Source organism: Pelodiscus sinensis, chromosome 1 (assembly GCF_049634645.1).
Source record: "Pelodiscus sinensis isolate JC-2024 chromosome 1, ASM4963464v1, whole genome shotgun sequence".
NCBI classification, from domain to species: Eukaryota; Metazoa; Chordata; order Testudines; family Trionychidae; genus Pelodiscus; species Pelodiscus sinensis.
Window position 1 is genome coordinate 125,658,616 of NC_134711.1, and position 23,225 is coordinate 125,681,840.

Genomic DNA, 23,225 nt, shown 5'->3' on the forward strand with positions numbered 1-23,225 from the left:
CCAGCAGCCTGGGCTGCTTTTCCCGCGAGAGGCGGGAGCTGCCCGTGACAGCCAAGCGCCGGCTGCAGGCGCCCGCACAGCGCTGGGGGGAGGGGCCAGAGGCGGAGCAGGGCCCCGCCCCGTGGAACTGGTGGAGAGACCGAGCCTATGGCTGCGCTGCGGGCTCTGGAACCGGGTCTTGCGAGGACCGGCCTATCACGTGATAGCTCCCCCTCCCACGTGCGCTTTTTGAGCCCAAGGAGCTTCCGTAGCCCCACCCGCCCTCTCTGCCGCAGAGTGCCGGCCCACCCGAGTGGGAGGCGCCATCTCTATGGTCGCCGGAGAGATGCGGTCGGTCAGTTATGTGCAGCGGGTGGCGCTCGAGTTCAGCGGGAGCCTCTTCCCCCACGCCATATGCCTGGGGGACGCCGATAACGATACGGTACCGAGAGGCGGCAGGGCGGGGGGGACTCTGCGCATGCGCGAGAGGGGAGCGCGAGAACACGGCGAGAATCTGCAGGATCAGTGGGCGGGGTCTGGATCAGTTTTTGCATAACGGGCTGTGGGCGGGGCACCAGCGTGGTGCGCGGCCTGAGCGAACGCCCCCCCCCGCCCCCGCGCGCTGTGCCTGGCGGTGCTGCCCCCGCGTGCTGCCTTCCCCCAACATCACGCGCCCTGCGCTGCGTTCTCCTGGCGCCCCCCCTGCATTGCCCCTCCCCCCCCGGTGCCTGGTGCTGCCCTTCCCCTGGCAGGCTCCCTGCACTGCCCGCCCCTGGGTGCCTGCTAAGTGTGAGAGCTGGCACCCTCTTGGGAGGGGTGGGGCCGCACTAGTTTACACACTAGTTTGATGATTATTTTCACATCTTTGCGGGTGAGACTGTGTGTGTGTTTCCATCCATGTTGTACAAGATTACGGCCTCGCCATTTGAGGCAGGTCATACCAAAGCAGTGCAAACCCTTGGTTAGGTCACTGGAATGCAATTCAAACACTCCTGTTCCTCCCATCCAATGTGGCACAAACAATCCGCCTGTAGTGGACTACTGTGCTCAAGTGCTACCTCAGGATTCCTGAGAGAAATGTGTGACCATCAGCCTTGATTATTACAACTCGTGTTCAGGAAAAAACTACTGAACCTGAGAACTCCTCCATTTGATACAACACTTAGCAACACGGGTCACTATAAACATGTAACTTGTTTTTCCGCTTAAATAGAAACTTGTCTATCCTAATCAAAATTATGGAAGTCAGCAGCTAATTGTCGCTGGCCTCTCTGAGAAATGGCCAGCCCCTGGAGAAATTTTTGAAATCTCTGTCACTTGGTGCATTGGTCCATTGCAAAGATATTATTTATTTGTATTGCGGTAGGTACTAATAGGCCACAGATCAGATCAGAGCCCTTTGGAGCTGGGTGTTTTACATGTGTATAGTATGAGACAGTTCCTGCCTCAAAGAGCTTACACTCTAAAAAGAGAATGGGAGGGGAAACGGAGTCAGTAAACACTAAAGTGATTTCCATAAGGTCACGCAGTACATCAGTTGTAGAACCCAGCTCTTCAGAGTCCCCCTCCAATACATTGGACTAATATTTTAGGGAGCATTTCTGTCCGCCCAAAGGATGTAATCTCAGATGGTGCTGATTTAATGGTGTTCCAAAACAGGGACAGGGAAATCAACCCAGTCTTCCCTGGTGTTTGAATTTGAATATGGGAACCCCCTCCACTACCTCCCTATTTGATGGAATAAAATGTTCTCTTTTATCTTGTGTCTCTATGGTAGCTACGTTTTCTCCCATCATCTCTGGTCTCCTCTTTTCTCTCTCATCTTACATCTGAATTCTGGTCTTTTTTTCTCTCATGGGGCTTCTGAGAGTGAGTGTGAATTTCCCATCACTAACAGTCTTCCCTTCTCTTCAGCTGAACGAGTTAGTGGTGGGAGATACCAATGGGAAACTCTGCGTGTACAAGAATGACGATAGCAAACCCTGGACTGTGCGCTCCTGTCAAGGAATGGTCAGTTGGGACAGAGTTTGACACTTCCATATTCTTTTGAGCCTTTGCCATTTGTTTACTTGGAATGCTGTGTGGGAACAGAATGCCTGCTTCTCTGAAGGCTATCAGGACCAGCCCTGATGCCCTGCACAATTGCATCAGTGATCCTGTTTCTGCCCTCCCCTCCTTCCTCCCTGGGCGAGCAGTGCTGTCCAAAGTGCTGAACAGCCACAGGAGAGAAGATTTTGTTCTCTACCCAATCCTGATCCTTCCCTCCATATGCTGAGGTCCTTGGGCCTGGCTTCTCACTCATTTGCCTTGAGGAGTGAGGTTAGACAGGCCCTCAGCCAATGAGATGCTGATTCTGAGGATGATCCTGAAGGCTGGGAGATCGCTAGTGCAGGATTAGCACAATGTGTTTTCCTTTGCTGCTTCCTGTTTTCTGAAGTCCTTTTCTTTTCTTGCAGCTCACCTGTGTCGGTGTTGGGGATGTGTGTAATAGAGGAAAGGTGAGAACATTTGGCTTTTCCCCAGCTACACTCATGCTGGTGGTGGGAGATTGGCTTTTGACATGTGCAGTTGCTTGGGATTATGGCACATTTTAATCTCCAAGGTTTTTCTCCATACATCTCTTCCCTTGGGTTTGAGAGAGCTAGTGCTCCTGATTTAAACATTGTCCTTCAACTAATGTCCTGTTTGAGCCATAGTCAGGCCTGTTGAGTAAGCAAACCAACCCTTTACTAGAGAAGTGACCTGCCAATGACTAGCTCATCTTATCTTTACTGGCATTTTTGACCCTGGAATATTCCACCTGATTCTCAGGGTTATTACTTGACTGTGCTGAGCCCTTTGGTGCAGATGTTGGCTGCCTGCCATTCACTTCTGCACACTTAAACTGACTCTTGCGAAGACTGAGATGCAGAGCAGCCCAAGCACCATTGCAGGTTCCAGTCCATGTAATACAACAACTCCAGCTCTTTCTGGGCTATTATCTACTAGGATTAAACCCAAAACCTTTGGATTCAATAATCCAAGATCAGGTTCCATGGCTTAACTGCTATAGCAACTTCATTAACCTTTATACGCTAGTGAGGGAAAGAGCCACTCGACATGAATATAATGAATAGGAGGGGACTATGACATCTGAAGTCTTAGGTCTGGTCTGCACTAAAAATGTAGTTTAACCCAGCTGTGTTACTTACGGATATGAAAAATCCACACCATTGAGCGACATTGTTAAGCTTACTTAACTCTTGGGGAGAAGGATTGCCTACACCAATAGGAGACCCCTCCTGCGAGAGTATGTAGCATACACTGAAGTTCTGCAGCAGTGCAGTTGCTGTAGTGTTACAAGTACAGGGAAGCCTGTGGGCTGGCAAAAGTGACCAAGAAGGTTGGACACTGTGGCTCTGCAACAGCTTTTAGGCAAAGGCAGAATCTCTGCTGCACTGTTCTGTACTCTCCAAATATCTTTCCGTCAGTGTAAACTGGCTCTGGTGCAGTTGCCACTGTTCACCGATCACACTTAGCTGATTGCTATAACAACTGGTCCCTCCAACAGCGTTCACAGAGTAGTCATTGTTCATCTTGATGGCCTTGCCCGTGTCACCATGAAGGACAGTTGCAGGCAATCTCACCACCTCTTCTATTAATTCTATTTCCTCTCTCCTGTCAGAATCTGGTTGTTGCTGTGAGTGCCGAGGGCTGGTTTAATCTCTTTGACCTGACTCCTCCACCCTCAAAGCATCCAGATGCTTCTGGCCACCAAGAACCTCCAGTGGCAGATGAGCAAAAGCTGGTATTCAGGCAGCACATTCCTGCCAACACCAAGGTCATGCTGATCAATGACATTGGTGAGTATGTGGGGTAGAAGGGGGCAGAGCAGGAGCTTATGAAAATGGTGATGGTAAGAGTAGAACAGGCACATGGGGCACAGTGGGGCAGTGCACATACCAGGACATGAGGGAAGCAGAGGAGAGAACACCTTGGGGCTTTGGGGATGCAGCAGTACATGAGATGTGAGGGAGCTGAGAGGTCTGAGATTTTTCTAAGGTGCCCTTCACTTGGTATCTGAACACTAAGGCTCTCTTGGATCCTGGTACGACTAACACTTATGTTGCTCAGTGCTAAGTGTGCCTGCAGGCAGTGAGACTGTGATGTGTCGAGGGAACCCATTGTTGTCCCCCGATGTCCCCTGCAGATGGAGATGGGAAGTTTGAGCTGGTGGTGGGTTACACAGACCGAGTGGTACGAGCCTTCCGCTGGGAGGACCAGTCTGAGAGCTCTGACCACATCTCTGGCCAGCTGGTGCTGCTGAAGAAGTGGCTGCTGGAGGGACAGGTAGGAAGCAGAAATCCCTAGGGGAGATACGTTGAGTACAGACTTCAGGAGCTGTCTCCCCCAAAAGGCAGAGCCCTCCAAAGGAAGGGGAGCAAAGCTTCAGTCTTCCAAACAAACGAATCAGTAATGGGAGTCTCAGGAGTGAATTTCCCCAGAGTTTGTGCTGGGTGTGCAGGGCAGCTGACTGATGCAGATGACTGAGTGTCTGATCAGTTGTTTTAACCTTACTGTGCTCTCTGTGAATCCAGGGTTGCCAGCCCTTCAGGATCATCCTGGAGTTTCCAAGAATTAAAGAGTAATCTTTAATTAAAGATTATACCATGTGATGAAACCCCCAGGAATATGTTCATCCAAATTGTCAATCCTATATGAATCCTTTCCCCACCAAAGTGCTTCCATTCTCTTCTGGGGAAAAAAGATTGCGTTTCCCAACATGAGGCAGGACATGTCATCTCTTGCTGAACTCAGCTCACTGCCTGATGACTTTCTGGAAGAATTGTATCAGAGGGGTAGCCGTGTTAGTCTGAATCTGCAAAAGCAGCGAGGAGTCCTGTGGCACCTTATAGACTAACTGAAGTGTAGGAGCATAAGCTTTCGTGGGCAAAGACCCACTTCGTCAGATGCATGTACGAAGTGGGTCTTTGCCTACGAAAGCTTATGCTCCTACACTTCAGTTAGTCTATAAGGTGCCACAGGACTCCTCGCCGCTTTTGGAAGAATTGTGTTTCTCCAAAGAGCTGGCTGCCTTGAGTGTGGCAGGGGGCATTCACTGGAAGTTGCCAAAGTATTGGTGGGGGATACATGCACATAGTCCCTTTGGGATGTGTACAACCCTTTCATTAAATCCTCCTTACTGTTCCTGGGCTGGTGCAGGTAGACAGCCTCTCTGTGAACCCGGGCCCTGATGGTGCCCCAGAGATGATGGTGTCCCAGCCAGGCTGTGGCTACGCTATCCTGCTGTGCACCTGGAAGTCAGACCTGCAGCCCCCAGCAGAAGGAGGAGACAGCTCTGCAACCAGCAGGTGGGCATTTGGATCCAATGGCACAGACATAGAGATGCAGTTTTACAGACCTGCCACAAGGAGGCACAGTTGCAGCATATCCTGACTTCAGTCAGTCGGCCCCATTGACTTTGCATCCTCCTTGGCTGCCTGAATTCTACCCTGGCCTGTCCCCCTGTTCTGGAAGCATGTACATGCTCTAAGCCCCCTTACCTTTCCTCCCCCAAACCCTGGTGTTCCCTGCTTTGCTCTGCCATGGACCAAACATTCTGGCTACAAGTCTTTTATCCACATAATGCTCCCCGTGCTGTGGGTTGGCATGCAGGGCAAGCAGATGCCATTGGGGTGTGGAGGAAATGGCTTGTGAGATCCCCAAAGGTTTGGGGGAGTGGGTGCTGAGTTGAGGGAAGTGGACGAGAGTCGTGTAAATGCCAAGATGAGGGAAGTGAAGCTTACTGGGGATCTGATCAATGGGCAGGGAACTAGCAGGAGGCTTAGTCAGGCCTCTGAATCTAAAGGCCCATAGCAGAACTTTGGTGGGTTTTATTATTGTTGTCTGTGCTCCCAGAGGTGTCAAAAGGAGTGTTTTATAAATCAAATTTGGGGAGATTGAGACAGAAAAGCCCCATACGTTCATCCAGACTCTCTCCCTGGGACCAAGGCAGGCTTGCTCCTTCCAGAACCTGTTCTTGTGTCCCACCTAGCTGATTTCCTGAGTGAATAAAAGACAGCCTTATAATATAACAATTTCCCTACTGTTCCAGGTCTCTGGCACTGGTGCACCTCAGATCCTGCTAGCTGCTGCTTGTGGCACATAATAGTCTAGTTTCCTGAGGGCTCTAATACTTTGGCCTCATTTCGGTTGTTAGGTTTAGTGTACTTGCACACTAAACCTAACAACTGGTGCTGGTACAGGAGGTCATGGATAGGGCTGGGAGTGGTGCCTGCGTCCGGGTGGTCTGGAGTCTCTGGCTGCCCTAGAGGTCCCACTGCCCCATGTTTGAGGGCCCCGGTGGCCATTGGGGAGCCGTGGAGGGGAAACCAGGGTGCAGGCAGGGAGGTGGATGGTGGCCCACTCCATGTATGATGCCATGCACTCCTTCACTGAGGTGAGGGTGAAAAACATGGTGGTGTGCTGGTTCACCAGCTTGTCCCAGGTGGCCTTTCTCTGCTCCCAGCCAGCCCGATGCACTTCCTGGTTGGCAGCCCTCTCCTGGTGCTCTTCTTCGAGCCCCTGAACGAGAAACTGCAGGGAGGCCATCTGCTCCTTCATGAGCTGCTTCTGTGTGCATTTCCACTTGTGGATCCTGCTTAGGTGGGTAGATGGCATGGGAGTTGGGGGTTGTGCCAAGCCCAGTTGTGAAGCAGAGTTACAAGGGCAGTCATTACAGGAGACACTGTGTATGAGGCCTAGCCCTAATCTCTGAGCCAGTACCGAAGGTCTCAGTTCATACAGTGACGATGTGCTTTGAGCAAGGCCATCTGTTGCCTAGACAGCAGGCACTTTGCAGCAGGTACACAGATGTCTCAGAGGAGGATCACAACACCCATGGCCTGGGGACAAGCAGGCATGGGAAGGTGCTGGCCAGGCCAGGAGCCTGCGGGCAGAATGACATGGCCCGTTATGTTGAAATAATGGGCTTGGTGGTGTGGATGCTCTGCTTATAAATTTGGCCTTAGGGGGTTTATTTCAAAATAAAATCCTAGTGTAGACCAGGGCTCTCTGACTGAAATATCCCCCAGATGAACTAATCTTGCCTGCCTCGCAGCCCTTCTGAGACAACAAGCAGCTCCCCAAAGTCAGCATGTGTAAAAAATCCCAGCTTTGGGATTCGAGGGCAGAGGCTAGGGAGTCGTTCTGAGATTCTGTCTGTCTGGAATCCCTAACCCTTTCCCCTCTGTCTCGCTTCTTCTCCCTAGGGAGGCCCCAGTTCGGGATGTCATCCTTCACCAGACATCTGGCAGGATTCACAACAAGAACGTTTCCACTCACTTAATTGGCAGCATTGGTCGAGGTAAGAGGCAGAACCTGCAGCAATGTGCAGGGCTGAGACCATGGACTCCGAGATAGCGACTGCATTAGAGGGTGGGGATATCACTTAAAGAAATCCAGCAGAAAACGAGATCCTTAGTATGTGGCCACAAAAACAGAGAAGCCTGGCCCACATTAGCTAGCCCCCAAATTAGGGCTGGCCCTGGGATGTTCAAACAGCTAAACAGTTTGCATTGGGCTTTTCTGTGCAGCTCCCTCCAATGGAGCTGCCCTCATCTCCCACCTAGCGTAGCTTCCTCCCATGCTAGCATTGCCCTGGATGCCTGCTTTGTGCAGCTGGGCCGTGCGCCCTGCTGCACTGCATGTGTCACCCTCATGCCTTCACGTCAGCAGCTTCAATCCTGCACATTGAGTCAGTTCATTTGCCACCCTCATTCCCAAACCCACCTAGTGCTGCTGCGGCACATGTTCCTGCCCTGCCCCATGCAGTCCCAGTCCCACACCTCTGCTCAGCTTTAGCCCACTTTTCCTTTACCCTGCACAGTCCCAGCCCCTTCTGGGGCCATGTCCAGGCTCTAGGCTTTGTGCTGGCTCACCTCCCATTTTGGTCTTTGTAGCTGCCATATTCAAATCTTGGCCAGCTGCAGGCTCCTCTTACCCCCTTATGTGTAACCATCCCTCACATGCAGCTGCCTGCTCTCCTCTAGCTGCAGGCCCTTTCCTGCCTGCCCATGGTCCTGGACTCTTCCTCCTAGACTCCAGCCTAGCAGAGCTGCCCTAGCTTCCCTCCTTTACTCCATAGTTCATGGAGACTGTGATCGAGGAGGCATGAGTTGTCAGTGTAATCCTCTTTCTCTATTGCAGTGGTCCCCAATGCGGTGCCCGCGGGCGCCATGGCGCCCGCCGGGGCATTTGTAGGCACCCGCCGACAACCCGGGCTGGCCCCGCCCCCCGGCGCGCGGCGCACTGGAAGCGCAGGCCCCAGGCGTGCGACACTCACCGGTGCGCGGTGCTCGGGCGGCCCCAGCCCCGGGGCACATGCGGGTGCGCGGCGCCGGTGCCGGCCCCAGGCACGCAGCTCGGGCGGCGGCGCCAGCCCCGGGCACAAGGGGCTCGGGCGGCCCCGGCCCTGGCGTGCCCCAGGACGCGTGGCCCTGCCCCCGGGCGCCCGGCGCATGAGTGGCCCCGCCCCCGGGCGCCCAGGAGCCCGTAGAGGTTGGGGACCACTGCTCTACTGCTTGTTGAGTCTAGTTGTGCTTGCTCTGGGCTGGGGAGAGGGTTATCCCAACCATGCTGTCTGAGGAAGTGTGAGCTGCTTTGTAGAGCTGGAGCAGTGAGGGGGAGCCTCTAAGGTTCCCATTCAACCTGTCACATTCTCCACATCTTAAATGTTGCTCCGAGCGCTGGGAGCACCAGGCCATGGAATCAGTTATTTCTCTGCATATGAAGCCCCAAACCTTGTATTGATTGGTAGAGCTTGCTAGCAAAAGGAGATGTGCAGAACACGGGGAGACAAGGATTCCTGATGTCAGAGCAGTGCCATCTGGTGAGGGCTAAGAGCTAGGCTTTGTACAGAGGGGTCAGGTTTCTCTCAGTACACTTCTGAGCATCCAGCTCTAACTGGCTTTCAGTGTCACTTTACAAACCCCAAGGAGACTGTACATGAGAACATTGCTTACCTGGCACAGTGTTGCCCAAAAGAAAATCCTGCCATAAGAACAGAAGAATGGCCATACTGGGTCAAACCGAAGGTCCGTCTAACCCAGTATCCTGTCTTCTGACAGTGTTCAATACCAAGTGCCCCAGAACAAATGACCAGAACAGGTAATCACCAAGTGAGCCATCCCCTGCCACCCAGTCCCAGTTTCTGACAAACCGAAGCTTGGGATACCATATCTGCCCACGCTGACTAATAGCCATTGATGGACCTTTCCCCTATAAATTTATCTAACTTTTTTTGAACTCTGTTTTAAGTCTTGGGATTTCACAACATCCTCTGGCAAGGAGTTCCACAGATTAACTGCGTTGTTTAAAAAAATGCTTTTTTGTTTGCTTGATACCTGCTACCAGAGGTGAAAGTAAGTGGGTGTGCCCTGGTACACAGCTATGGCAAGAGCTGAGCTGACTGAGCTAAGCTGTGGCAAAAGCCAGCAGGGAGCTATTTAAAGAGCAGACAGGGATCTGGGTTGCAATAGGACCGTACCTATAAGAAATTGTAAGTTACTTTCACCGCTGCCTGCTACCTGTTAATTTGGTGACCCCTTGGTCTTGTGTTACGAGAAGGAGTAAATAACTCTTCTTTAGTCACTTTTTCCACACCAGTCATGATTTTATAGACCTGTCATATCCCCCTTATAGTTGTCTCTTTTCCAAGCTGATACATCCCAGTTGTCTTAATCTCTCCTCATATGGCAGCTGTTCTATATCTCTAATAATTTTTGTTGCCCTTTTCGGAGCTTTTTCCAATATCAAGGTATCTTTTTTGAGGTGTGTGTGTGAGACAGAGAGAAGAGCTAGCGAACTCCACTCCATTTCCACAAGGCTGGCCAGCAAAGGCATTGCAGTTTGGCGTCCCAGTCTCTCACAGTGAAGCTGAGTTCTTGTGTAGTCGCTGCGTGGCTGAGGGAAGGGACTGCCCCTCAGCTGCACTGGCTGGCTGTGGGGAAGCTGTATGTCAGCACCTAATCTGGAAGGTTCCCTTACAGCTCACTACGTAGTACTCTAGTCAGCTGGACCCTGCTTCTCAGAAGGCTTTCTGTGTTGTCCCCCTCAGGTCCTCAGGGTCCTCTGGTTTCTCCTGTCACTGTTTTTTCAGTGAAATATGGGTCTCATTTCTACATGTAAGCACTCTCCTGCTGCACTAGACACCCAGACAAAACAGAGTTGTGCCAGAGTGGGAAAACCACAAAGCAAAACTGATTAGAAGCAGAGGCCTTCACACTTGCCCTTTGTGTAGACAGTTGCTCTTCTGTAAAGAAGACACGAAACCTCAGTTGCTAGGCAATTGCACTCACTTTCCTCCCTGTGCACAATAGGTAGCTTTGCAATTACCCTGGTTAGATCCATGAGATAAGTTGTGAGCCACAGAAGGAAAGTGACTGAGTCGAAGTGGGCATTGTTATCAAACTGTGCTGAATGTCCTCTCTAGATGGGAGGCAGGGTAAAGATAGCTAAAGTGGCTGGTATAATCCCAACAGCAGAGCTGGTTTCAAGAGTACATCAACACCACAAAACAAAACAAAAAACCCAACACCACAGGAGCAAGTCTTAGATCCCAGATCAGATAACTTGGGCTCACATTATGGGGCTAAAAATAGACATGTAGATATTTAAGCTCAGGTTGGAGTGTAGCCTCCGAGACCCTCTCCCCTCATCGAGCATGAGCTAGAGTCTAGGCTCTGAAGCTCAAACATCTACCTGTCTATTTTAAGCACTGTAGTTCAAACCGTGCAAGCCTGAGTCTGTTGATCCAGGCTCTGAGTCTTACTCCTGCAAATCTTTTTTTACTGTGTAGTTGTATCCCAAGGGACCCCACTCAGTTACAGTATTTAACAGTGCCACTCTGTGGCTACCGTCAGCTATGTTCCTTGGAGAGACATATGCCCCTTTTCATGCTGCCCTCTTGGTACTGTCATATAAAAATACAATTTTTGCCTGGCCTGCAGACCTTGGGAATGGTGCTGTGTTTGCCTTTGTGTATCATGAAGGATTGCCTCATAGCACTTGCTCATGGGCACAGTATGTGAAAGCCACTTTGTGTTTGTGTTCCCATATAGACAGCTGTTCCTCTTCCATCTTGTGGAGTTTGCCACATGCCCCCAGCAGCAGCACCAGGCTGTGTTCAAGGGCAGGGAGTCAGATGTAGCTGCGTAGCCTCTCCTGCTCCACAGTGGAGTTGCTACCTGCACTTGTGCATTTCTGGAGAAGTGGGGGCTATAAGAGAGACAATTAAACCACAGGCTCCTATGGGCATGCAGCTGTCACTCCCATTACGTGGGGAATCCCAGGGAGCCAAATCAGCCAGTCCCACTTGTGTGTAAGCTCCTGTTTAAAATTCATCGGTTGGTAATGACCAGGAGTGCCCCACAGGGGAAGGAAAGTGATGTGGCTGGCAGAAAATAGGATAGTATCAAGATGGTGAAAGTATGGTAAATAACCACTAGGCAGAGTTTCAAGGCTGAGCAGAAAACTCTCCTAACATTTCAGGCTTGATTCCTTCAGTCATTCCTGCAACACCCAATTGCTATTTCCCCTCCCTGTCCCTGTCCCTGTCCAAAGCTCGTATTGTACATCCACCACTTGAGTCCTTATTTACATAAGCTTCAGGAGGTAGCCGAGTTAGTCTGTACAGGATAAACTTAAAAAACCAACAAATCGTTTGGTAGCACTTTAAAGACTAACAAAACATGTAGATGGTATCATGAGCTTTCGTGGGCACAGCCCACTTCTTTAGATGACCAGAGTGTTGGATGTCCAGGACCAAAATAAATAGGGGAGAAGGGAGGGGGGTGAGGGTGGGAGAAGGAAAAGATGGGGGGGGGGGGACAAGAAGAGGCAGTGGGTATAAAATATACCAAGGGGAAAGCCATACTGGAATGTAATAGGAAAAACAAATAGTTTATAAGTACATAAAGGCTGAATAGTCAAAAGAGACAGTTAAGAACTATTAATTAGCAAGCAACAAATGGTCAGGTAGCACTTAAAGACTGACAAAACATGTAGATGGTATCATAATGAGATTCTCATAGACATAGTTAGTGAGAGCAAAGTCAGACTCACAGTTGTTAGCTTGATGCTGGCCCTTAAATTCAAGGGCAGTCACCAGCTCAAGTTGTTTTGTCACAGTTCAGGGGAAAGTCAAGCTGGACTCTCTGGGTCGAGAGCACCATCAGTGTCCCTTCTGTGGGCTTTAGGTAGCAGTGCCAGATGAAGGGGGTGGAGCCTCTATCCCTAGCATGTTAAAAGCTTCTTCCTGGAATTGCTGCTGTCACAGAGCCCTTGAGTGGGAGAGAAATCAGAAGGGGAGAGCCTTGCGACCTGTGGCTAGGAGTGGGAAGGACTATGTTTAAGACCAGATTAAAATATTGGCCAAGCCCAGGAAGAGGAAGCAGAAAGGAGGGGTGCAGAAGACTAGAAACAGCAACAAGGGCCACTAGCTTGGGAGGGTAGATTCACTGAACTGCTTCTGTGCCCCTTTTCCCTTTCAGCTCGTCCTCTCCCTCCAAACATTCAGACATGACTATATCACAGTGACCCACCCCTCCAGGAGAGCAAGGGAAGCAGACTCCTCTGGCTTGCCACATGCTGCCTCACCATAGCCCTAGTGCACCATGTAGAGAGAGAGAAGGAGACGGGAGTGGTGGACAGATGGATAGTGAGAGGTTATGGAAGCTACAGCTCAATCTCACTGCTGAGATCGGGGCTAGATCGACTGCACCATGAGCAACATGTGCTTCTGTTCTGTGTCCGCAGGTTGCACTAAAACAGATGCTGGCTCAGGCCTCTTTGCGCTCTGCACTCTGGATGGTAAGTCCCACTGCTGCCCTTGGGTCGAGAGACAAGGAAGGAAAGGATTGACACCCGTTACCTATCTGGAGTAGGGCTATAGGGGTTTTTCTAAGACTACACCAGAGGCTCAGTGCTACTGAATTTGAGAAGGGATAGAATCAGGCCTCTGAAGTACCAGTAGAGCAGTGATTCTCAGACCGAGGCTCAAGAGTTGCAAGCACTCATATCTCCTGTGGGATTGAATTATTCATCAGGATGCTTTTATGATGTTATTGACCTTTTAAGTTATCAGCTTGTGCTAAGTTATTAATTTATTTGCTGTGAGAACAATATAAACTAAGTATTTCCCTGTCATACTCTTTAAATGTAAGTAGTCCTATTGAATTGACAGAATAAATTCACTCAACTGTGGCTCATTTGGATAGTGCTTGCTAATTTGGCTCCTGAACCGCTGAGCTCTAAGTGTTACTGCCTTAGAGATATGTAGGAGAATTTGGCAGCAGAGGTTGCTGCACTGGCATTATTCCTTGTCCTCATCTCAGATACATGCTTTCATCTGAGGGGAGAGGGCAGAAGGTCCCCATCGCTCCCTGCACCAGCCTTTGCTCTTGTGCCCACAGGAGCCAAGAGGAGAGGCATCACCAGAAGGTCATGCCCTGATTCAGCCAGGTGTATATGTACCAGGCTGACTCTAGGCATGAGAGTGGCCCCATTTTGCTAGGCATGTGCTCCAGTTTCTTACTGAATCAGGGCCATGCTCCAGGGTTTTGTTCTCTACAGGAAAACCGAAATGTTTATTTCTCAGTGAATTATTCATAGCAGTCCACTACACTTCCCTAAGCAGGTGCTGTGCATCCATGGATTTCAAAGCACTTGACGAACATTTGTGTGGCTTCAGTGATCAAACAGCAGGTTCTTAGGAAAGGTGGTACTAAGAACCCAAATCTCCTCCGACTCCCAATCTTCTGCTCTAGCCACTAGATAACAGTCCCCATTTAAGACTCGAATCATTCACAGAATTTCTGTGTAGGTGTATTTCCAAGTCCACTTGCACGCTAAGCTGAAATTCTATACAAACAATGCCATCAAAAGAGCAGGGAGGCATGTTCCTTACCCACTTTAAGGTGGTTGAGATGCTGCCAAGCAGCAAGGTAAATGAAGAGGCTATGGTGTGTAGTGGACTGTGCATGGGCCTGGGAGCCAGGTTCTCCCATGTGATTTGGTAAAGAAGAGACAGGATTCAGGTCTAATAAATAGAAGGGATTTGGTATTGAAGCTTTTGGATACAGAAAGCTGTGATTCTCACTAACTTTAACTCCCAGACTGGCTAACAGCCTGAAGTCACCATGCAGGGTCTCCCTAAATCCTGGCCTACTTCAGTAGTCATGGAAGAGACATCTCAAATCAGATACTGCTTAAGCCAGAGGGTCCCCAGCTGTGACTCATGGATTCCTGGTGATCCAAGGCTGATTAATCCCTGTTTTGACTTGTGTGGCCTTTGGCAACTCCATTAGCCTCCTTCAAACTCAGTTCCCCTCTCTGTAAAATGGGGCTAATGATATTTACTGACTCCACAGGGTGCTGTGAGGATTGTTTAGAGTTTAACCCATGCTTTGTCTCACAGACACACCTTTCCTGCCAGTCACAATCTCCTAGCAACATCCATGTGCCAGCTATAGCAGTTGCTGACAGGGAACAGAAATGTTAGGAAAGTATCAAGTGGGTTTTTAGTTTCTCTTAATGTAATTTGGCCTCTGGGAACATAAAGGAGAAGCAGTCCCATGTGAACATCCAGCTCTCTGCAGATCCCAGCTCAAGCGCCTCGGATCACCAGGAATCCATGAGTCAGAGCTGGGGACCCTCTGGCTTAAGCAGTATCTGATTTGAGATGTTAGAGCTCATTGTGCCGCCATATCGTATTCTGAGAGAGCATTTCAGTCCATTTCCCTGCAGTCTCAGAGTTCAATCCAATTAGCAGAGCTGCTGCTTTTTCCCCTCTGTATCTCCAGCTATTGCTGACAAGCTAATGGGTCCTTGTTGCTCCTGGAGTGAGAGACGGTGCTGTGTGAGTCATCAACCACAGGCAGCACTACAGGGCTTCTTCTCCCTGGGAGATTGCAGATGGAAGCCTCTGGATCGGGCGCAACATGTTGCTGGGGACACCACCATCCCCAGTGGTAGTGTCACAGAGTCAGGCTTGGCTGCATGTCATGGGGATAGGAAAAGTTGGCACCTCCCTTTGCTTTGCTCTGAAATCTGCTTGGCTATAAACAGAGCAAGCCTGGAATTCTTGAGGTGGCCTGAGCATGTTCAAATGCCCCCTCCTCCCTGCCAATTTCAGAGCATGCTTGACTCTAATACTGAAAAGTACCCCTGGCAGCACAGCTGTGGGACAAGGGCTCGCTCCACTTCCCATCCCACAGACCCAAGATGCTGACTCCTTTGTGGTTAGATGTTGTCAGAATGTCTCTCTTTCCCCTTCAGGAACATTGAAGCTCATGGAGGGGGCAGATAAGCTGCTGTGGTCTGTGCAAGTCGATCACCAGCTCTTTGCTCTGGAAAAACTGGATGTTACTGTGAGTGTAAACGTGAACAGAGCAAAATCTGGTGTGGGGAGAGGGTGACTGGGGTGAGACATTGAGATGTCTCTTTGCCATCTCACCCACAGAAGAGAGAGCAGGGCATCCTGGGATTGTCCCATGCCCACACAGAGGGCCCAAGAAAATGGAGCCTGTACTACAAACCCCATCGGTACTGTAGACATTCAGCTAAGGAACTTGCTGGCACATGAAGTTGTTCAAGCCAGTAACTCAACAGAATTCCAAAAGCAATTGGCCATTTACTGTTACTGTGAGTGTAAACATGAATAGAGCATCCAGACGTATAATTAATGACACCACATAATTACCAGGAATATTAAACTTTGTGCCTCAGGGCTTAAAGAGTTAGACACCAGGATGAGAGTTATATGGGGCGGGATACCTCCAGGGTTCTTACACCTTACTCTGCAGTATCTGCTGTTGGCTGTAGTCAGAGACAGGACACTGGGTTAGATGGACCTTGGGTCAGATCCGGTACAGTAATTCTTTTGTTCCTCTCCTCTGGAAACTGGAACAGCCTGACTCTCCTCTTCCAAAGCAGGTAGGTCAGACTGAGATGCTTATAGGAGAATAAGGCAGCGAGGAGTGATTGAGAAGGAAGCAGTCGCTACTAGGGAATCAGGATGTTTGTCAAGAAGGACTGAAATGGGGAAAATGAGAGGTTGAGAGCACATGGGATGGGAGAATGGGTGACTGGCCCTGTCTACATTTTGTGTTGTAGGGCAGAATGAACCTAGAGAGGCCACTTGTACAGGAAGAGCAGAGATGTCTTTTCCTTGAAAACAAGTTATCAGTGTCCCCTGTTAGGAGACTGCTGCATTGAACACATGTTATGGAAGAGGCTAGGAATGGATGCTCCTTGCTGTAGGCTGCTGGATCTCTGGATGGCTGAGGCCTGTACTAATCAAAGCTCGTCCCGCTCTCTCACCTGTGCAACTCTGGCAGGGCAATGGACACGAGGAGGTGATAGCCTGCGCCTGGGATGGCCAGACGTACATCATCGACCACAATCGGACTGTGGCCAGGTTCCAAGTGGATGAGAACGTCAGCGCCTTCTGTGCAGGTGAGTGTGGCCTGCTCCTGCATCTGAGACACGAGGCCTGGCTGTGAACTGAGCTGTTGGCTGCTTTCCATGAAATATGTCACTGCTGCTCTGGGAAAGGGGGAAGCCCCCAGATAGTATGTCCTGCTTTGGAGGTGGGTGACATTGTGGGAAGCCCAGCTAATTTCTTCTTCCTGGCTGCTGGGAAGAGGCCATGTCAGAGGGGAGGGATGGTAGGAGACCTGACCCGGAAGAAGCACAAGTGTCCTGCTCTGTGCCACATTTACTTCCTGTTGACCCCAGTGGGTGCTGTGCCCCCCACTGTCAGCTCCTGAGACCTTTTCCCATCAAGGTGTTTTCACTGATTTTCTCTGTTGCCCTGGGGCACCTCTGCCCCCAGCTGGATTGCTCAAGCACTCGCTGCACAGACAGCCTGCTCCTGCCACCATGTGACTCAGTTTAGCACAACACAGGCCATGTCTCTGTACAGTGCCTCTCACCAATGTATTGGCTGGCAGCCAGAGACTTTCTACTCCCTCTTAGATCAGTAGCACAGTTGGGCACAGAGGGGAGAATTAGGTTACTCCATTGTGTTTGCTGTACCCCACCATGTGCCTTCTGATCTCCAGTTGCCTCCCCCTTATCTGTTTTCCCAAGTTACCACTTCATTTCCTCTGCTTTTCACTAACTACTGTTGGCTCCCTCCCTGGCTTTTCCCAGGCCTCTATGCGTGCAAAGGAGACCACAACAGCCCCTGCCTGGTTTACGTCAGTTTCAATCAAAAGATCTACATCTACTGGGATGTGCAGCTGGAGAGAATGGAATCCACCAACCTCCTGAAGATACTAGAAACCAACCCAGAATACAGGGATCTTCTGCAGCAGCTAGGCGTGGGTGAGCATTGCGCAGTCTGCAGAGTGCAGTGAGAAGGGTGATGGGATAATGGGAGGAAGTGTAAGTGGTGGTGACAGCTGGGGTTCCTAGCTACCTTACTAGGGCTACAATGTTTCTCGCTAGTGGTGATAGTGCTGTTCCTCTGTCCCACTCTTACAGAGGCAGATGATGTCTCGGCTGTCAGAGATCTGATTCACAAGACCCTGTACTTCCCAGAAAAGCAGCCACAGAACAGCTCTTCCCAACATCGGGACCCTGCTGGAGCAGACTCCTCCAACCACCCCACCATTCCTGAAGATGGTTTATAATCAGAGCTGAGCTTTAATTAGCACCTCTTCTCGCAGTAGTGACTCCGTTGCATCAAGCTCAGTTTGCATCTTGCATCTTTGTCAGTGTAGACTTCCAGCGAGCTGGCAGCAGCAAACACGGCACTGTGTTAGAACTGAGCTTTCAGATCAGGATTGAGGTAAGATGAGAACAGGGTGCTTGTTTTATCCATGCAGGGTGGCAAGTTCATTGCCCTTTAAAGTAGAGGCAATGAAGGTCCACTGAGGTATTCAGCTCTCAGCAGCCATGTTCTCTGCTGCCCAGACTTGTGTTTGTGTGTGGGGAAGGGCAGGGGGTGGGGAGTAGAGAACAGCAAACTTCAGTCCAGTTCTTGATAAGTTATTTGTGCAGTACCTGTGGAGTTGGTCCTCTTGAGTTTCTAGCAGCTTAAGGGGGGAATCAGCTGGTGGTAGAGAGGGCTTTTGGATTGTTCTTTTTTTTTATCCCATCTCCATGAATTACTAGACAGACCTGGAGCATTACTCCTGCTTCAGTTCAGACACCTCCCTTGGTCCTAGACCTCCTCTCACAGTAGCAGCCTTTCATTCCGAGGGGTTGATCCCATGCGCAGGGCTGAGTTGTCTCCCCGGTACTCATGAGAGGGAGATGTGTAGGGACACCTAGGCTTCCCTAGCAACGGTGCTGGCAAAAGCAACCCGAGCTGCCCTTAGTAGGAATACAATCAAGAGAAAATGGAGCTCCCATTCTGGTCGCTCACATAAATGCTATGGGCCCAGCTAATCCCTGGGCTGACTCTGTTATTTATACAGAGCAGTCAAGAATTGGACAATACATTGAATCCATTCTAAGCATTGTTCTATGATCATGACAAGCCTTGCAACTAGCGGTGCCACTGTGCCTCCCAGCCTTGCACATCTGTAACAGCTGCAGTAGTGCTACTCTGCCTTCCGCCTCTACACACCCGGAACAGCTAGAAAGAGACTCATGTTGCTTTCTAGCCCTGCATGTGTAATACCTAGGAGAAGTGGGCACTGCAAAGCCTGGGACCATGGAAGTCCAGGTCCAGCACTCTACATGGTTGGGGGGTAGGGGGCACTGCAGGTTCTGCAGGCGCTACTCTGCTCTCCAGCCCTTGCACATCTCTGTCTGCTTTACCTCCTTCAGTCCAGCACCACTCTCAGCTCATTAAGATGAGATCAACAGGCAGACCTGCTGCTCTGCATCCATTATCACCTCTCATCCATGTGATGATTTATTTAACATGCATAATGGATGGACCTTTCCTCCCCCTGCCCCACCACAGAGAGATTTGGATCTGACTCAGAGGAAATATAATTAATTCAGTGATCACTCCTTAGCAAATGATAACATGTAAGGATCCCACAAGCTGTTGAGCTCCTGCTGCACCATGTTCTGCAAAACACTCTTCAGCACCTCAAAACACCAAATTCCCCGCTCATTTCAGGAGAGTAGAAGTCCCTGCCCGGGGAGAGATATAGAAGTGGAACAGACAGAGTTGGGTGAGGTGGGAAGCATTTGATCATTAGACCATAATCCTCAACTCCTGGGAGTTATTTATGTCCAGAGATCTCAAAGTGTTTTAGAAATAAAGGTTCTCCCTATTTCTCAGCTATAGAAAGGGAGGCACTGAGAGGTAAAGATCCCTGCTTCAGGCCACACCGGTGAGTTGGTGACAGAGCTGGGCACAGAAGTAAGTTTTCCTGATTCCCAAATCCTGTGCCTTCCCCCATCCAATTCTGCTCCACAGCTACAGAGAAAGCAGGTTTTCTCTTCCCCTGTAACCAGTACAGGGGATAGCATTATGGGTAATTTCTTCAACAGTGCTTAAGGCCTAGATTATGAGGATTATGTCCCTGAATATCTTGTAAGGGCCTAGGCCTAAATGACCTAGGACCTCAAGTCCCATTGATTTTTTTTTTTAACATTGCCATTTGTGGATAGGGAGGGGTTGGAGTTTCAGGAACACTCCTGCACAAACTGAAACTGGGCCTTTAAGATGTAGAAGCATCTGTTGAAAAAAATCAACTAGCCTGTAGGAAACATTTAGTGATGAATGAGATGAAGCTGTGGGGATAGTTATCCAAGGGCTTGTCTTCACTAGAATATGCCATTGAGCAGTGATCTCAGCTAACACAATACTGAGTAGGACTTTTCAGGTGCTGTAGACAGGGACCAGCCATGTTTCACACTGTGCCAGCTGGTGATGGGTTACTAGTAACCACTTATCAGGGCTGTGTTTTTAATTTTGTCATTTTCTAGTGGAGATGAATCCCACTAGAAAACTTGCGATAGTTAGCATCTTATTCTACGTCCAGGCTGCAAGTCAATTACGGTCTCCAGCCCCAACACAGTCAGGCTTTGCAGAAGACTCATGGTTAGCAATTATCTTCATTTCTAACACAGCCAAAACTCAGCATTTCCCACCTGGCTTTTGAGGCTGGGCACTGAACAGCAGTATAGGTCTGTCTCTGTAAAAATGATGGAGAAAGCTCTTGCCACAGGTGTTGGTGTGATCCCAGGGAACATTCACCTAACATTCCTGGAGTGGAAGAAAGTGACAAAAATAATCACTTTCCCGTGCTATACTGCTGGGGAGGGAGGGTCTGATGCATGTTTCTCCCTATGTCTATAAAGCTTCTATGTCCCACTGTTATAAGGAGTGAAAGCAGCGAGACTCCAATGGAGCTGGAGTCTAAGCAGGTTTTCTACACAGGCTTCCTCTGCCAATCCTATGGGACTCTGATGAATTTGTGATGTAGGCACATAGTTGCCTACACCTCTGCCAATGCTCCTCTGTCCCTTCCATTTGGCATGCAGTTCCGCACAGAAACACACACGCTCCCAGTCTCACATGTGCTCTTGTGCTCATTACCGTAACACTTCGTTTGTCTGGGTATTTTTTACACATGCGCCAACATAGAGTGCTTATGAAAAGAAAATTATACACAGATATAGTCCTGCATGGCCACAGCGTGATGCCTCTTCTCAAGCTCTGTTCCCTGCACATCCCACTTTGGTTGGCAGGAGTTACTACATGTCCCAACTCTGATTACATCTCCTGATGGGGTCCCCCTCACCAAAGGGTTCCCACAGCCTGCTACCAGGAGCTCTCCATCTGCCAATGCCGGGATTAGACTGGCAGAGCTGCCTAAGTACTCTGAGCCCGGGCTGTGGCTATTGTATAGCATTCCCAGTGGCCTGACAGAAGAGCAGCTGTTTGCTCAGCTGGGTCAATAACAACAGAGAATGACTTGCTTTTGGCTGCCTGCTTGAAGCAGAAATCTTTATTAACAACACATGAGATAAGGGAGCACAAATGACTGTCCTGGTACGGTGGCTGCAGCATGTTCATATAAAACACAGACTCCGCCACACAGGTCAGATTGTGGTCTAGATTGGTGGTGGGCAACCTGCAGCCCATCAGGGTTTTTTATGAGGCCCACAAGACATTTTGTTTACCACTGTCCACGCACAAGGTTGCCAGATTGTGCTGTTTTTTGTCTATGTAATTTTTTTTCCTACTGGAATTACAAAAGTGACACACATTTAAAGCAAAAGGATGAGAAGTGAGGTGCACACAGCATTGTGAGAACCATATGCTCCTTTGCATGCAATCAGAGCGCTACTGGTCACATATTGCAAATTCTTGGTATACAAGCACAGTTAGTAAAACTACCCTATCCCAGGAGACCGTCTTGGTTATGACAATCTTGAAGCCCACTGAGTTGAAGGAGGGCCACTAATGCAGCCCACTCACTAGTCTAGGTTGCTCCTCCCTGGTCTAGATTGTTCCTACCAATCAAAGCCAGTGGCTGTTCCTGTTTAGTCCCATCTTTCCCCTGTTCCCATTACATGCACAGGAGGAGGGCAAGGACAAAAATCCCTTATACAAACCAGAAGTGTTGTCTTCTGCTGAGGATCAGGGCAGTCTTTATCTTGCCTTTGTGCCAAATGATAACTTCCCTTTCTCTCCATGTCCCAAGCTGCAACCCAGCAATCAGTGGTGGCAACCCCACTTGAATAACTTCCACTAAAGTGTGGCTCTACAATGAGAAGTGACTAAACATGGCCCCTTCTTCCTAGGGTACATTCAGGGTAATCTCTGCTGCTCGTAATGCTTTTCACCCCGCAGAACCAGCACGACTGAGAGAGGGAGCTGGATTCTGTTCCTGCCTTGCTATGATCATTGACATCTGTGCAACTCCACTGATGGCACTAGGACTCCACTGTGTCACACGGCAGAATTTGCCCGACAGCCTCTTAGTCACAGGTAATAACAGAGGAGAAAGAATGAGCACGCTTGACTCTGAGATTCTAGGCAGCTTGCAGGATTGGCATTTAGGCCCAGATCCTTGAAGGAATTTAGGTTCTTACCTTTCTTTGAAATCAACAGAATGTAAGATCTGAACCATAACTGATTCCAGTTCAGGATGCTCAGTTTCCAAACAAAAAGATTTTTTTTCCCGTGAGACAATAAAAATGGATGCCTCCCCACTGTTACTTGCCAGTTTGACCTGGGGGGATCGCTTAGAGCCTGAGCTTGTGAGCAAGACCCAGCCAGCCAAGCACCTGCAAGAGAGAGAATGCTTGGGGCCATCTCAGAATCCCTAGCCCACCCTGCCCAATGTCCCATCGCCAGTCATAGCCTTTCTTGATGCTCTGAAGAAGGAGATAAAAAACTTCCCAGAATACATGGAGGCCTTCCTGACCCCTATAAATGGCTGTCTGAAGCCTTGAAGCATGAACTTTAGAAACACAGTGAGACCCATGACTGCTTAGCTATACTCTGGCCCCATTACAAGCATATCCCCCCATACAGTTATACTCAAAAGTTTGTCCCCTCTCTTGAAACTAATGCATTTGTTTCCCCCCACAGCTCCCAACTGGGAGGCTGTTCCAGAACCCCATCCCTCTGATGGTTGGAAACCTTCCAATTTCCAGACTGAATTTATTTGTGGCCAGTTTACATCCATTTGTTCTTGGGATAGCATTGGCCTTTAGCTTAAATAGCTCTTCACCATCCCCCGTTGTTACCCCCTTACAGTACTTATATTTCATAGAAAAATCATGCTTCAGATCTGCTTGATATTTTCTCCTGTCCAGTGGAAGAGGACTTTAGTCTTTGGTGCCTTTCAGGAAAACAAGGATGACTAAGCACTGACAATGGCTCTAGGAGAAAATACATTTGTAAATGCACTTGAGGCTTTTCCAAAGTTAAACAAGGGTTAAGCCATCATCAGCATCACTAACTCTAAGAGCGCAAACATCACAAGTCATCCCCCTGAAAATCATGGGACTGGCTTAAAAATCATGACATTTTACAATTAAGCTATTTGGGTTTCTTTTTATTTGTCACTTGGTTATTAATACTTTATTGCACCATGAAACTGACTTTTTTCAAAAAATCAAGCAGTGGTTCTTGTGTAATCCAATGACTCCAGCAGCGGGGGCTTGAAGATGAACACCAAAGAGTGCAAAATGGTGAAATGGTGAGAACTGGCAACATTTGATGCTGTCATGCGAGGGCAGAGCCTAGCAAGGGTGCTGGGCAGAGGTTCCATTTCTGATGC

At 49.5% G+C, this 23,225-nt stretch overlaps 1 protein-coding gene across 2 annotated transcripts; it reads left to right on the plus strand.

Moving 5' to 3' along the window:
• Positions 1–123: 123 nt before the first annotated feature.
• Positions 124–22,997, plus strand: ITFG2 (integrin alpha FG-GAP repeat containing 2). Of its 2 annotated transcripts, none has more exons than XM_075900247.1 (12): positions 124–334; positions 1,894–1,989; positions 2,436–2,477; positions 3,644–3,821; positions 4,169–4,308; positions 5,182–5,330; positions 7,230–7,324; positions 12,775–12,828; positions 15,295–15,386; positions 16,356–16,473; positions 17,173–17,346; positions 17,506–22,997. In XM_075900247.1, the coding sequence occupies exons 1-12, from the start codon at positions 311–313 to the stop codon at positions 17,652–17,654; spliced, it is 1,311 nt and encodes a 436-aa protein (XP_075756362.1). In that variant the 5' UTR covers positions 124–310; the 3' UTR covers positions 17,655–22,997. The 2 variants fall into 2 exon arrangements, with proteins under 2 accessions (XP_075756362.1, XP_075756355.1); XM_075900240.1 differs by having other exon boundaries at positions 125–421.
• Positions 22,998–23,225: the final 228 nt, after the last annotated feature.